This window comes from Barbus barbus (genome assembly GCF_936440315.1).
Source record: "Barbus barbus genome assembly, chromosome: 18".
NCBI lineage: Eukaryota > Metazoa > Chordata > Actinopteri > Cypriniformes > Cyprinidae > Barbus > Barbus barbus.
In genome coordinates, this window is record NC_136746.1 from 24,611,367 (window position 1) to 24,626,569 (window position 15,203).

General features: G+C 36.7%; 1 protein-coding gene across 1 annotated transcript; it reads left to right on the forward strand.

Moving 5' to 3' along the window:
* The first annotated feature begins 5,101 nt into the window (after positions 1–5,101).
* On the forward strand, positions 5,102–14,728 carry LOC306884032 (mitoferrin-2). The gene is made up of 4 exons (XM_079439648.1): positions 5,102–5,620; positions 9,631–9,859; positions 11,100–11,156; positions 12,555–14,728. The coding sequence occupies exons 1-4, from the start codon at positions 5,255–5,257 to the stop codon at positions 13,091–13,093; spliced, it is 1,191 nt and encodes a 396-aa protein (XP_079295774.1). The 5' UTR covers positions 5,102–5,254; the 3' UTR covers positions 13,094–14,728.
* Positions 14,729–15,203: the final 475 nt, after the last annotated feature.

Sequence of the window (15,203 nt, forward strand, 5' to 3'; positions counted from 1 at the left end):
TGCTATAAGGGTACTGAAACCCCAAGGTTTTCTATATAAGTGGAATATGGAAAACAATCAATATAAGCATCAAATAAACTAATAAATCAATCTACTACTAATTAATCTACTACTAATAAATCAGATCTACTACTAATACTACTACTACTAAATCCAAATGAATCTTGAGAGAGAGAGGGAGAGAATACTGGTATTCCCTACATTACGGGGACCCCACAAGTATAGTAATACTGTGGGGCCATTTTTGGTCCCCATGAGGTGTGTGTGTGTGTGTGTGTTAATGAAGAAGATTGATATATTTTGCCAAAAAACTACTCATTTAGCCAGTTTATGAGCTGGTATGCTTGAGGGACAAAATTACATTCCTCATCATTCTCTGTGGCATAATAATAATAATAATAACAATAATGCACATTCTTTGAGTTTTCTGAGTTTATAAAAACTTCCCAGGAGGACATGAATGCATCATATTCCTGATTTTGCATCTGAGCACATCTCCACCCTATAGCATGATATTGCATGAACAAAAGTGGTGTAACTGCACAATGTTGCCCTGAGGCAGCGGGGAAAAAAAAACATTTTAGTATATAAATAAAAATAAAATAAGTCTTTCAACAATCATATATACTTCCTTACATATTAATGCACATGCATATATATATATATATATTTAAATAAAGTTGTTTAAATTTAAACATGTTAAAAATGTATGTTTATCTTACCAATTTTTGGCACTGTGTCCCATGTGGCTTTACTTCCTAAAAGGACTGCCCCACACCCCGAAAAAAGGCCACACCCACTTTAGACCCTCATTTCTGAACAGACATGTCAGGTGATATTATATATATATATATATTTTTTCATTCTTTTTTTATATAAAAAATTAAAGGGGCGGTGAGAGGTCCAAAAAAGTAGTTTGTTGCCTGAGGGCAACATGCCTTAGACTCAGAGTGTTAAACTAACTAAAATAAATATTTTAAAAAGGATTCAAATTATAAATTAATAATAACAACAGTAGGCATACAGTAATATATTGAGTACAAAAAAGGCATAATAATGTAAAATAATATAAACTTTTTTCCAAATAATATTTTACACATATTTATAATATTAATCTATAACAGTATAAAGTGGCTATATAGATGATGCTATGATAGCTTAGGTGAAAGAGGTTAGAATGTACTAACAAAACATATAGGATTACCTTGTCTTTTGAACCAGGACTGTCATTTACATTCACAGCAGCCACAGTGTGACAGCACTAATGTAAAAATACTTTAAAATAAACATAACCATAATATTTTTTAAGCAAAATCAGACTTTTCTTTGCACTGATTCTGCCGGAAAGCATTTCTTTTGTTGGTTTTATTGCTGTTTTCCAGTGACTCGGTTCAGTCAGTATTCATCAGTCTAAAAAATTGAATAGAGAATAGAGCAGAATAGATCCTTTTTGTGGTATTGAGGCAAGAGTAGCTATAGAGAAGCGGCTATCAACAATCTCTTGGTAAATCTTTATACATGGTTAACTGTCTGTTGTTTTGCGTGTCTATTCAAAGTCACACAGAACATCTTGAGAACATTTTCAGTGTTAGACCAAGGTCCAAAGTTAAGTAGAAGGTTTGATGGTCAAAGGTTTGTTTAAATAAACCAAGTCTTTACATTAACCTATGAGACATTAACCTTGTTTTATAATCTGCTTGAAAGTAGGATAGCCAGCTAAAGGTAGGCCTCAATATAAACAATTAACAGAGTGAGAGTGTTCCGCTTCTTTAAAAGTGTGCAGTGTGCAGTGAAAGCCCATATCAAGACATAACAAGTTTTTTAAAGGAACTTTGTCTATTAATACCCTGGCACAAGGAAAAGCCAGAACAAAGCCACATTTTATTCCAGTAGGTGGCGCCCAAGACTTTGGGTTGTCATAATACAGAGGAAGCACTCAATTAGCCTAAAAATGAAATAATAGCTAAGAATATAGATAATTTATTATTACAGGTAGGCTTGACCATCTGAGCCTTTTTATGTATTAGTACTTTAATTCATGTATGATTTATTAACACTTTGTTTAATTTGTGACCATTAGCTGAAATGAACACTATAGCCATACAACAGTTATTATACATTTATTATCTTAATGCTATTTTCAGCATTTACCAACCAGTACAGCTGCACAGTGACCTAACACCAACAATCTTATTTTTATAAGAATACCAAAGATTAATAAATGCTGTAAAAAAAAAATGCATTAACTAATGTTAACAAAAGAAAGCATATTGTGTTGAGATTTACCATTTCTGTATCAGCATTTTACATCAATTAATAGCTTGTTAATATGAATCATTGCCTATTTAAGATGGGGACGTCATAGTTAATTCAAAGCCTTATGAATATTGTCTCTTTCCATTATAAGACACATCAAATAAAGTTGCTTCAAAGCCTTGCCATACTTAAGAAATCTTCTCTTCAGCTAAGAGAAATCATCTTGACTGAAGAGCCCGTCTGAAGAGATCATAAGTGGTTCTCTCTCTATGCTAAATATGATAAGAGATGATGCATCAACGTCATGCTGATGGGACTGCAGACCGCTTTTAGAGACACATTTGAAAAACAGGAGGTTTGTGGCTTTGTGCATTTCACCGAAGATAACCAAAGCTTAGGCCTTAAATGAATTAGAAACTCAATTTGAGTCTATATGATGTGTAATTGCCGTGACGCAGTATACAATATCCTTTAACTTCTATTTGTTTTGCCTATGCTGTGAAAAACAACTCCTATTGATTCAGGTTCTCAGAAGGAAAAGAAATAAAGTAGCCTGCTATTAGACAAGCTAGGGTTTCCCGACACCTCTATCAGAGCATGTCGTCAGGGAATTATGGTCAAGACAGAGAGATACTCTACAGGCACGCCAGCTTGGCTTTCCTTGAAGGAACACATCTGGACAACACACAGTCAACGTTAATTTGATCAAGGCCAGGGAATTTTCTTCTTGTAAGCGAAAATTAACACTTCATTCCCTTTGTCGGCAGAAATTCTACACCGTGGGCTCATGGCCAAAATGAAATTAGCTGAAAATGGTCCTGCTTTAAAGTATAATTAGCTCACTGTCGAGCAGCCTAATTAATTTTCTTCCAGAGAGATGATTTTAAACTTTGGGTGAAGATGATGATAGGGTTGTTGATGTTTACTTAGTCTCTGAAGACTATGATTTTTGTTATTTTTCAGGCCTACACAACATTTTGATAATGAGTGCAGTGCAAAGAAGCTGGCATACAAAATCTCACTATAACATTTGCAGGCCTATAGCTAGTATTTTGAAATTGGGTAATTATAATGGAACAGCATAAAGCTAGGCCTACATGAATTAAAAATAATATATTTGCTGGTTTGTTGGCCTGAAGTGATTTAAGCTGGTCACCACAGACCGGCTTGATGAGGCTAAGAGACCAGTTAGGACAAGCAAATCATCTCATGCTCATTTCTGTTGATATTAGTATTTGACCTTCAATCCTAAAGTAAACACTGTTATGCATCCATATGCCTCAGTTTTTAATTCATAACCTTTTGTTTTTGACGTTGGGTGTAGCTCATGTGAGACGATTCTTTTCATTCAACCAGTCTGAACAATAAATTAGACTGAATCAGTCCGAGCAGTTATAAAGAAACCGATTAAGTACCAATTAGTGATATAAAAGTAAAAAAAAAAAAAATTGGAATGCATCAAAATTTTATTCATTTGCTTATGCATTTAATATCTTATTAAAACATGCAAAAACCTTTTCAGTCAAAAGATGTAAATTAATTTTGTTGCTGTTTACTATAAATGCCAATTACATTTAGGGACTTACTGACTTTTAGGAAATTAATCAGGGCTGCAAAACACAGTTTTAATAATAATAATAATAATAAATAATTAATAGAAAACCTGCACAACAATTTTACACAAAGCACTTTTTTAATTGCAGAACAAGAAAACTTTCATATAGGCTATATTTAACACAGTGTATTACTGTTATAATCATAGTAACATATAAAGAATACACAGTAAAAATAAGCAACAACAGCAGCAATAATCAAGTCAAGTCAAGTCAAGTCTGCTTTATTGTCAATTCTTCCACATGTACAGCACATACATACAGAGAATTGAAATTGCGTTACCCTCAGACCCTTGGTGTAAACAGTTAACATTAACATTAAACACGTTCAAATACAGATAATACGGTTTAAACATATGTACATACAACTCTATAGCTATACAAATAAGGACATTGTAGAAAAAGAATTAAGAAATAGATAAAGTGGCATAAGGTGCATGGCAGATAGTGCAAACCAGTTAAATAAAAACAAAACTGTGCAGATATATTTGTAGTGCAAAAAGAGCTTATCAATCTGAGAACATTGTAGAAAAATAAAAATAAAAAAAGATAGATAAAGTGACATAAGGCACATGGCAGAATAGATGGAGTGCAAACCAGTTAAATAAAACAAAAACTGTGCAGATATGTGTGTAGTGCAAAAAGAGCTTGTCAGTCTGTTAAATTGACAGGAGAACAGTCTTTTTATGAGACTATCCGAGGAGGTAGTTTGCAGTCAATGCTGGATGAGGTAGTGATCAGTCCAATGCTGCACAAGTGAGAGGTGCTGGTCACAGTTTGTAAGTAGGTGGGGGTGGCTGGTCCTGGGGGTGTGGGGAGCCGTGGGGGGTCTCATAGTGTCAGAGTTCAGTGTTGTATGGGGTAAGAAGAGGGGAGGGGGGGCAGGGACGGGAGGGAGTTCAGCTTCCTGACAGCCTGATGTATGAAGCTGTCCTTCAGTCTGCTGGTCCTCGCCTGGAGACTCCGCAGTCTCCTCCCTGATGGCAGCAGACTTTATTTTAATAATATAATTTTATTAAAATAAAATTATATTATTTTATTTTAATAATAAAATAATATAAAATATATATTTTTTAACGCTTCTTTGAAACAAACTGTTCAAAAGAAGCGAGCCGCGAAAAAGAGTTGGCCTTCCCATCTCGGGCTGCTACACTATGTTGTCACTGTATCCCATAAATAACGACTGCGCGCGTTCTGATTTGAATGACATCGGCTTCCTCCAATCAAAGCGCAGACACAGCGAGAGGGCGTTTCCGGTTCCCCTTGCGGCCTGTCCTGTCGGTAACCGCCTGCTGCGCAGTTCTAGCTGTACGGGACGCGTCCTCTCCCCGGTGCGCAGGCGGGAGAGGCCTGAGCTGAACGCGTAAACATCGGGCGTGGGACGCATGATTTTAAAGGACTGGGTGCTGCAAATGGAAGCGGATGGTTTTGTGCGCAGGCGGCGGATGACAGCGGACACATCGGGCGGCGATGCCGCGGTGGCCGGAGCTTCCGCGGGCGCCGAGATACACTGGCTCGGCGGCAGGTTCTGGGGTCTTTCCGAGGGCCTCGTCGGCACTTTGACCCCTCGGATAGCAGGAGAAACGGAGCTTCATGTTGGACATTTCTATGGCTCCCAGGAGGCCAATGATTTCTCGGAACCGGACTATGAGGGTTTGCCCCAGGGCGCCTCCACCAGCACGCACATGTTGGCAGGGGCAGTGGCAGGAATCATGGAGCATTGCCTGATGTTCCCTATTGATTGTGTGAAGGTAAATAAACACAGTTGCAAAACATCAAGAGTTTTATAAAGAATTCACGTAGAGTTAATGTGACGAGCAGGCCCTTGAAAGATCCGACAAGCTGGCCCACTTGTGTGATTTCTAGACTATTTACTTTATAGTCTACATGCTTTGCAGACAATAGTTTCCCTCTGCTCCTTTCTCAGATCTTAGTTATCTATATATAGAATTAACTATTGTACTTCACATTCATTGCACTTATTAATGTTAAGAATCATTTTTAGTCATGTGTTCTCTCCAGTGTTTAATTCTGTCTAGACTGATCTAGTAATAACTAACTAAAGGCCCAAGCATGCAATTCCTCCAGCAACTGCTTGCCTCGTTTTTTGTTTGTGGATTGTGATATGATTGTATCCTGTGGTTTTGAGTGATTGTAGTACCTGTGTGTCTGCGAGGTGTCATTATGAAACATGAATATGAGCTAGGAAGGTCACACGTGGCTTCTGCTCTCCTAAACCACGTGACCATGTTGACGCTGCTTTGGCATACTGCGCATGCGCATTGAGTCTGTAGTTCAAATGCAGTCTACTGAGAATTAGGTTTTGTTTTTATTTTATGTCGAAGGTTACCGTAGAGGCTACCTGAAAGGGTATCATGTTTTTTGACATGCACCATAGCACATCTGTGATATGCTAGATGTGTAACTACTAAACAGATCCTCAGACTGCATACTTATCACTATCTTTTCCCTAAAGAGGACACTTCACTTCATTGAAGCTGTTTTGCATTACAAGTGTTTGCTGGATGTACTGATCAAGATGCCATTGGCAAACTGTAAGGAAGTATTACTTTGAGTGTTCAGCTGCTCTTGTCAGGATGAAGTGAAGGGTTCTTTAGAGACAAAGACACTTGTTTTGTCCTTTACAGCTGTTCCCTCTCAAATGGGCCTGTCCAGACTGTGATCCAAGAAAACACAGATCTCTTTTGTGCATTTTAACACAGTGTTTTTATTACTCTTTAAATACATGCTATAAAAATGAGTAGTGGCGTGCATGTAGGGCTGTTTCCCTCAGCTTTTCATATTCTTAGAATGCCACACATTTGACAAAAAAGTCCAATTTGATTTGCTTCTGCACTGATTTCAATCCACCTCTTCATTTACCTCTTAGAGACCTCAGTTTGTAATGTATCAAATCAAGAATGTCTTGTTTGATTTTGAAATATGTTCAGCATCTATACAGTCCATAATTCATTTGTTTATGTATGGACAGTAAAAAAATACTTGATTTCAGACCTTCAAAACATAAAATAAATAAATAAAACCAATGCGTTGTACATACAGTATAGATTATAGCACAGACTAAGTTGAAATATAATTAAAATGAGTACAATTCTGCTTTGGTTTAAACCAACCCCTCACCATCATTATAAAACAACATAACTTTTGTGTTCATTTTACTGAACACAAAGTTGAGAAACCTTTACAGAGGAAACTTTTTTTTTTTTTCAATAAAGTCCTGTCTATAAATTCAGATATCACCTTTGGGGCTTTATTATACAAGCATTTAAATAGATTTGCATTTTATGAAAAATGTTTAAACTTAAACATGTTTTTTGAAGGTATTGCAATGATGCCGTTGATTTGTTTTATTATCCATAATCGTTAAAGCTGCAGTCAGTAAGTTTTGCCTCTTTGTCGCCATCTCTGTTTGAAAACCTGGAATTGCTGCTCTGTGCAGAATTATCTTCCAGCTTGGCTCCAGCGCGGATGAATCTAATGTTTTGAGGAGTGTGTGTCAATCTGTCAGTCACCGCACCGGTGTGGATTCTGTATTTAGGAATCACAGATTCTAGCCTACGTCTTAGAATATATGACCCAAATGTGAATTTTCACCGTATATTGCCATCTGAACAAGTAACAAGTCTGCCAAGTTTGTTCTGACCAACTGAGGAATAAATCACGCTACTAGTGATAATTAAATTCAACGATTGGTTAGCTCATATCTGCACAAAACGCCCCTGAATTACGAGAGAAAGCTGCAGCTGCACAGCGACTCTACCGCCCGTCGCGCAAAGGCTCTTCAACACGGGACGCAGCAAGCGGCAGAACCGAGGTTGTGCTCGCGCCGCACTCCCGGGGCGGACGTTACAACAAAAGCCCAAATGACGTCACACTTCAGCTTTGTACACCGAAACGAGAACTGGAACAATTCTTTCATCCTCCATTGCTGGCAGCGAGCTATATTAACGCTAACATTAGTGGAGTGCCCTGATGCTAGTATTTCCTGTCACTGTTTAAGTTCAGAGATGAAGACTAGCGGTCGGGATATGAACTCAAAACGAAACAACTGCCATGAATCTTGTATGATTTTTTTTTATAAATATTGATATTCCGTTTTGGAGAATCGATACAGTATCGCCAAACAAAATATCGCGATACTCACGTGTATCGATATTTTCTTACACCCCTAGTAATCAGAAGCACATTTATAACTGGAATATAATTTAATTTCATTCACATGTGTTTCATAAACACACAATCCTTTCTGGATTACAACCCGGCTTCAAAATGATGCATTTAATTATTCTAGCTGCTGTGAGAAAAGGCTATAAACAGTATAAAATTACATTATATGATTATATATATTATATATAAAGTGACATTATATGATTAATTGTGGATTTTTTTGTTTGGGTCTAAACTGTGGCACAATTGCAGCATGTATAAAAAGTTTATTATCAATTGTGAATTGTGAATCTAAAAAAAAAAAAAAAAAAATAGGGGAGCTACTTTTATGTCTTGCTTACCTAATTCATTAATTCATTCTGGCTATAAAAATATAGCATTAATTCGAAACATTTTTATCCAGTAATCACTAATAACTGAAAAAAAGAGAAAGAAATGGATTGGTCTAAAAGGATGGGAACTCCTTGTACTCAAAAGTGTTTGTTTTGTTCAGGCCCCAGCACATTTTGCTCTTGTCCATTGTTTTCTTGGTGGTAAATGTACTACAGGTTCAAAGTACAATTTTTGTGAACTACATACTTATCTCAGTAGGCTGTTTCCTGATAGAAATGAAGGAAATTAACTCAATGCAATAAAATAGCAAGACTCATTTTGCAATTCTAAGCATTTCAAGAGCAATCTTGAAACTTCCTGTTGGAGGTTGTAGTTCCTCATTCCCCTGTCATGAGGAACTGGCTTCAGATATCATTTACACACATTCATTGGCAAATATGATTATTTCCCGGGCCTTTTATGGAAGTATTGTTTTCTTACAGGAATAATGTTACTCGTGCAGCCACAGCAGGCATCTTAAATTTCACCACATTGCAGCTGTCGTTCTGAACGTTTTCAGCCATGCTGACCATGTCAGTTCAAACATGACTTTTGTGGTAGGTTCAAGGCCACAATGTAAATCTACAAAACATGTTGGGTAAGAACTAAGTACATACATTTTTCCACAGTTGAGTTAGTACCAGTACCAAGCTAGTACTGAATTGCATCCATGTTTCTCATGTATGTCAGGTGATGCTGTAGATCCGCAGGAAAAGCGGATTAGGTGGTTAGATTATGTCCCTGTGTGACCTTATTGCTGCAAACTTTAGTTCTGAGATCCAATAACTATGTGATGTGTTGTTTGCAAAGCTTTATTCTTTCATATTTGCGTTTTTTATGGTGTTTTAAGTGGATTTACTTTCAATGTAAAATTCATAAATATTCAAAAATAAAAACAAAATTCCACTATTTTTGTGTGTGTATATATATGTGTGTGTGTTTGTTGCATATATATATATTTTGTTGCACGCTTGAGAACTGAAAATTGAAAAATAAATAAATAGGAGGACACTTGCCATACTGTATGTTTGTTCATTATTTATTTATTTATATATATATATATATATATATATATATATATATATATATATATATATATATATATAAAATTAATTTTTTATTTTTTAAATCCTCAAGTCCAAGAATAAGAAATCCCTGTTTTTAAGGGCTTGTAAGTTTAAACAATTGTTCTTTGTTGCAGACGCGCATGCAGAGCCTTCAGCCAGAGCCAGCTGCCCGCTACCGTAACGTGATGGACGCTTTGTCGCGAATCGTGAGGACGGAGGGAATCTGGAGGCCAATCAGGGGTCTGAATATTACAGCTGTAGGGGCGGGGCCTGCCCACGCACTTTACTTCGCCTGTTACGAAAGGTTGAAAAAGGTCCTCAGTGATATCATCCATCCGGGAGCGAACAGTCATTTGGCGAACGGTACCAGTTTTCCCGCCCATCAGTACTACTGATTCCTCTCAGCAACCCACAATTCTAATGCAGAATAGGTTGTTATTTGGCTTGAATGAAGCAGTAAATGAGTTTTTAAATTTTCTGAAAGTGGTTTAAAACCATCAACATTCTGGAACTAGTTATTTGGCAGTGGCTGTGTTATCTGTATGAATCATGTATTACTCAAACATCTACCCATGTCTTCTCAGGTGACCTCTTTAAATGTCATTCTAGTATGAGGTCAAATTCTAAAATAGCCAAAAATACCCCTCTCCAATATCATGACAGCAGCTACAAATATAGAAGATCATCATGTGGGTAGTAAATCTTTGTGCAATTAATAATCCAAGTTTTTAATGGTTTTCCTTCAGGTTGTATCTTTCTGGCAAAGAAATCAGTCCAAAACTTTATGATAAACTGAACTGAATTGCATTGCTAACTTTGTTGGAATACCTTAAAAGCTAAACCTAATGTAATGTCACTACACAAACTTAACTATATGGCTATTATATATGTGCATATAATCTAATGTAAGCATTTCTAAAGAGAAACTCTTTTCATTATCTGTAGAGAAATGGAAAATTTGGTTATTGATGTTTTATGGATTTACATTGTATTATTACATTTGTCAGATTGTGGTGTAATGCTATTTAGGCTTAGCTTCAGAGCTCATAGTGGAAGTCCTTGTTGGTGTTTCTGTGTAGTGTCTCTTTTCTTTCTCTTTCCTCCAGGTCAAAGCGGAAGGGTGGTAAGTAACTGCTGGCATGTTACCGTTTACCAGTAGACTTCACTGTAAAGGAATGAAAATGATTAGACACCATGATACATCACTGTGCTACTGTAGGTTTTTTGAGTCTTAGCTTGAAGGCAGATGTCTCATGTCCTGTTAGCACCTTAATTATTATTGTATTAATATTGTAGACTCAGAAGCTGTAGCAGTTCTTGCTTCTTATCATAAAACAGAGAAACGATGAGTGAAGTAAATTCCAGTATCCTGAACAAAAGACTCTTTCTCTCCTGACTTTACATTCCCCAGAGTTTATCCAGTCAATCCCTAATCTCTCTGTTACGTCATAGGTGGTATTTGGTGACTGTTCGGGACACAGTTTTTGTCTGACTGTGATCTGATCTGCCTGTATAACTGATTGTTGTATTTTAAGTCCAGTGACTGTCCACTCTGTATGCATGCTCTAATTGTGGTGTTAATGTCTGAGGGTGTGTGTTACAGGTGCCGCTGGATGTGTTGCCACATTGCTTCATGATGCTGCAATGAATCCAACTGAAGGTATATTTACTTTAATCTCTACTTCCTATAAAAAATAAAATACAATTTTAATATATCATTCACTATTATTCAAAGGCTTGGGGTTAAATCCTTTTTTAAATTTTTTTTTTCACTTTTTTTTTTTTTAAAGAAATTAATACCTTTTATTCAGTAAAGATTTATTAAATTGGTCAAACGTAACAGCAAAGACATTTTATAATGTTACAAAAAAAAAATTCAAATAAATGCTGTTCTTTTTAACTTTCTATTCATCAAGGAATCCTGGAAAAATGTTTCCCACCTGCATCACAACTGTTTTTATCAGTTGTTTTTTTGATAATAATACATGTTTCTTGAACAGCGAATCGGAATATTAGAATGATTTCTAAACGATCATGTGAAACTGAGGTTAGAGTAATGATGTTGACAATTCAGCTTTGCATCACAGGAATAAATTATGTTTTAAATTATATTAAAATAAAAAAAGTTTATTTTAAATGAAAAAAAATATTACAAATGTACAGTATTTTTTTTTGTATGATTGGTGAGCAGACATTTAACACCCCACACTTTTGAACAGTAGTGTATGATTATAGTTTATACTTTATATCTGTATGTAGTTTATATAGATATATATATATATATATCATACCATCAGATATATCACTGTACCATGGTACCACTGTAGTACTTTTGTTGTTTGCTAAATTTCATCAGATTGCACAACTACTTTTAAATAAAAGATGCTTTTTACTTCAAAAGATGTTATTAATTGCCCATGCTAATTACTAGGGCTGTAATGACGAATATTGTTGTATTTATTTAATTTAATTTCTGTTTTATTGAAAAATATAATGTTATTCCACATCCTGCCCAATATTTCTCTCCAAATAATTACTTTTTTTTTTACCAAATAATAAGTTGTTGCAGCCCTACTAACCAGAAAACCTTGACTCTTTTGGTCTGGAAATTCACTGTGCGCTCCCAACCAGGAGATGGCAGAAAAGTTCTAATTTCCTGGCAAAACGACAAAAAACACATTTCCAAAAGACAGCCTTGTAAGAGCAGATTGTCCTTGCTCTAATTAACAGCTGTGCGATGTTGAAACTGTAGCATTAGCTGAAATTCCCCAGTGGGCCAAATCTCAGTCTGACAGCAGTGTCTGTTTCTGCACTCTTGAGGCTCAAGGTTAATCAGCGCAGGTGCTAGACTGAGACCTTGCATGGACACCTGCTCTCGTTCCCCACAGACCACTTGACTGTAGGTCAGGAGACAGGAGGCGTGTTTGATCCGCTCATGTCTGGACATTTCTGCTTTGATGGGCCTACTGTATTTCAGTCATGACCTGACTTCTTGCACTTGCCTAATGTTCCCCTTCCTGTCCTCTTTTTTTGTTTCCTGTCTGACTGGCTCGATCAGTGGTGAAGCAGAGGATGCAGATGTATAACTCGCCATACCGTGGCGTTCTGGACTGTATGCGCTGCGTGTGGCAGCAGGAGGGGGCACTGGCGTTTTATCGCAGCTACACCACACAGCTCACCATGAACATCCCATTCCAGGTGTTGCACTTCATGACCTATGAATATCTGCAAGAGCTGCTTAACCCCCAAAGACATTACAACCCCTCCTCCCACATGGTGTCGGGCGCACTGGCGGGCGCCATCGCTGCTGCCACCACCACGCCACTGGACGTTTGCAAGACGCTGCTGAACACGCAAGAGTCTCTGGCGCTCGATTCCGTCAGCCGGAGCGAAAGACAGATTACGGGCCTCGGCCATGCCTTCCGGACTGTCTACAGGCTTGGCGGCCTTCCCGCTTACTTCAAAGGCGTTCAAGCCAGGGTCATATACCAGATGCCCTCGACTGCCATCAGCTGGTCCGTCTATGAGTTCTTCAAGTACGTTATCACCAAACACCAGCATGAGAAGCGCAGGATCCAGAGGGACGGAGAGAAGTAAGCACTCACAGCTGGCCTGACCTTGGCTTTCTCTCGCATAACCAACCAGATAAGCACTCGAGCTGCAAAAGAACTGATTTAATAAATGATACGCACATATAGAGTCCAAACACTCATGTCTGTTTACTTCCTTTCAGTCGGCATTTAATACTGAAACTTTACTGTATAATTCAACTAATAATCATGACCTAAGTTCTCACTGTGAAGGCTCAAGGTTTTGTTCGCGACATCCTACTTTGCACTTAACCCAAATTACACCTCCCACGAGAGGGCATCAGAGGACTCTTTAGACATTATATGCTAATGAGTGGGTGGTCCTTCAAGTTTGTGGGTGGGGTTTAGAGCCTCTAGACTTCTCCGATTCCTAAATAGTACCTAGAACAGCAAACCTGACCCCTTGTTTTTTTTGGTATATTTTTCCAGCCAAAACCAATACGCACAAGTGAAGATATATCTGTACATTTCAAATTGGGATTTTAAACATCATTAAAATCATTGTTTATGGCAGAATGTAGACCTGTACAGTAACTTATTGCCTGCTCTGGCTGAATAGCACTGAGATAATGAAAGATATCTATGTTAGAGGTATTTTTGTAGTATTTGGCGGTGGCTTTTCGTCAGCACTTGTGGGAAATGTTCCTGCAGTTGATCCAAAGTTCTGAGATGGTTGCCCCTTTATAACTTCTAGAAATAGGTTTGAGGTCTCTAGGGGACACCGCATATAGATATGTATAACAGCTTTAGGAAGACACACAGTACTTTCTGGCCAACATTAGTATTATTCAGTCAACAATGCCTTAGACATGCAGATCACATGACCTGAGTGTCATTTAAAATTTAGATTCAGATTTAATCTCTTGAGGTCCTTCTGAGTAATTCAGTGAACATGAATTGGTCATTTGGAATCATTTCTAGATGGACACTGGAATGTATTTTGGTTTGCTCTTAACAGAATTTGAGCTCTTGTGTTTGAGAGCTTCAGCTGAAACACACCTGGCAGTTGAACATATGAAGAGTTTTATTGATGGAAATCTGACTGCCCCATTCCTTGTTTTGTGTTCAGCTATCAATAAATTAGCAGTGCAGGGATTTCCCTGGCTTGCAATGGCTTATATTGGTGCGAGTTTAATTATTTATTCATATACTAGATTTATTCATGTACTATAATTCAAGTTTGGAGTTAAAGGAATGTTCTGGATTGACATTCATTTGGACTGGTTTGTAAAAATAAATGGCTGCAGAATGCACTAGCTGTGGAAGTCCTTTTTTTAAGACACAAATTCTAACAAAGGCTTCATTTATTTGATCAAAAATACAGTAAAATTGTGTAATATTACAATTTAAAATAACTTTTCAATTTGAATATTTTTTTAAATGTCACTTATTCCTGTGGTGGCAAAACAGAATTTTGGCAAAACAGCATCATTAATCAGGTCTTCAGTGTCAAGTGAACTTTTAGAAATCATTCTAATATGTGACCATGGAGCACAAAACCAGTCATAAGGGGAAATTTTTCAAAATTGAGATGTATACATCATCTGAAAGCTGAATAAATCAGCTTTCCATTGATGTATGATTTGTTAGGACAATATTTGGGCAAAATACAACTATTTGAAAATCTGGAATCTGAGGGTGCAAAAAAAATCAAAATATTGTCCAAATTAAGCTCTTAGCAATGCATATTACTAATTAAATAAGTTTTGATATATTTACAGTAGGAAATTTACAAAATATCTTCATGGAACATGATATTTACTTAATATCCTAATGATTTTTGACATAAAAGAAAAATCAATAATTTTGACCCATGCAATATATTTTTGGCTATTGCTACAAATATACCCGAGAGACTTGTTTTGTGGTCTAGGGTCACATATGTGCTCTAGAAACACATTGATTGATTGATTCGAAACCTTGCCATGTAAAGCCAGGTAAATGTTTAATAGACATCTTTACAGCCCAAATAACACATTTTCTTTATTGCATAACTGAAAATTTATATAACTGATATAAAATAAAGCTAATTTATATAATTGAATATTGAAAAAATTACATAACTGCTTTAGCAATGTACATTTATGTATTTAAGCATTACGTTTTTGCTGAAATTA

Bases quoted from the DNA above. Each gene is read 5' to 3' on its own strand.
- LOC306884032 (XM_079439648.1), top strand. From the start codon at position 5,255: ATGATTTTAAAGGACTGGGTGCTGCAAATGGAAGCGGATGGTTTTGTG. The intron at 5,621-9,630 runs GTAAATAAACAC...TCTTTGTTGCAG, and splicing joins TCCCTATTGATTGTGTGAAG to ACGCGCATGCAGAGCCTTCA. The intron at 11,157-12,554 runs GTATATTTACTT...TGGCTCGATCAG, and splicing joins TGCAATGAATCCAACTGAAG to TGGTGAAGCAGAGGATGCAG.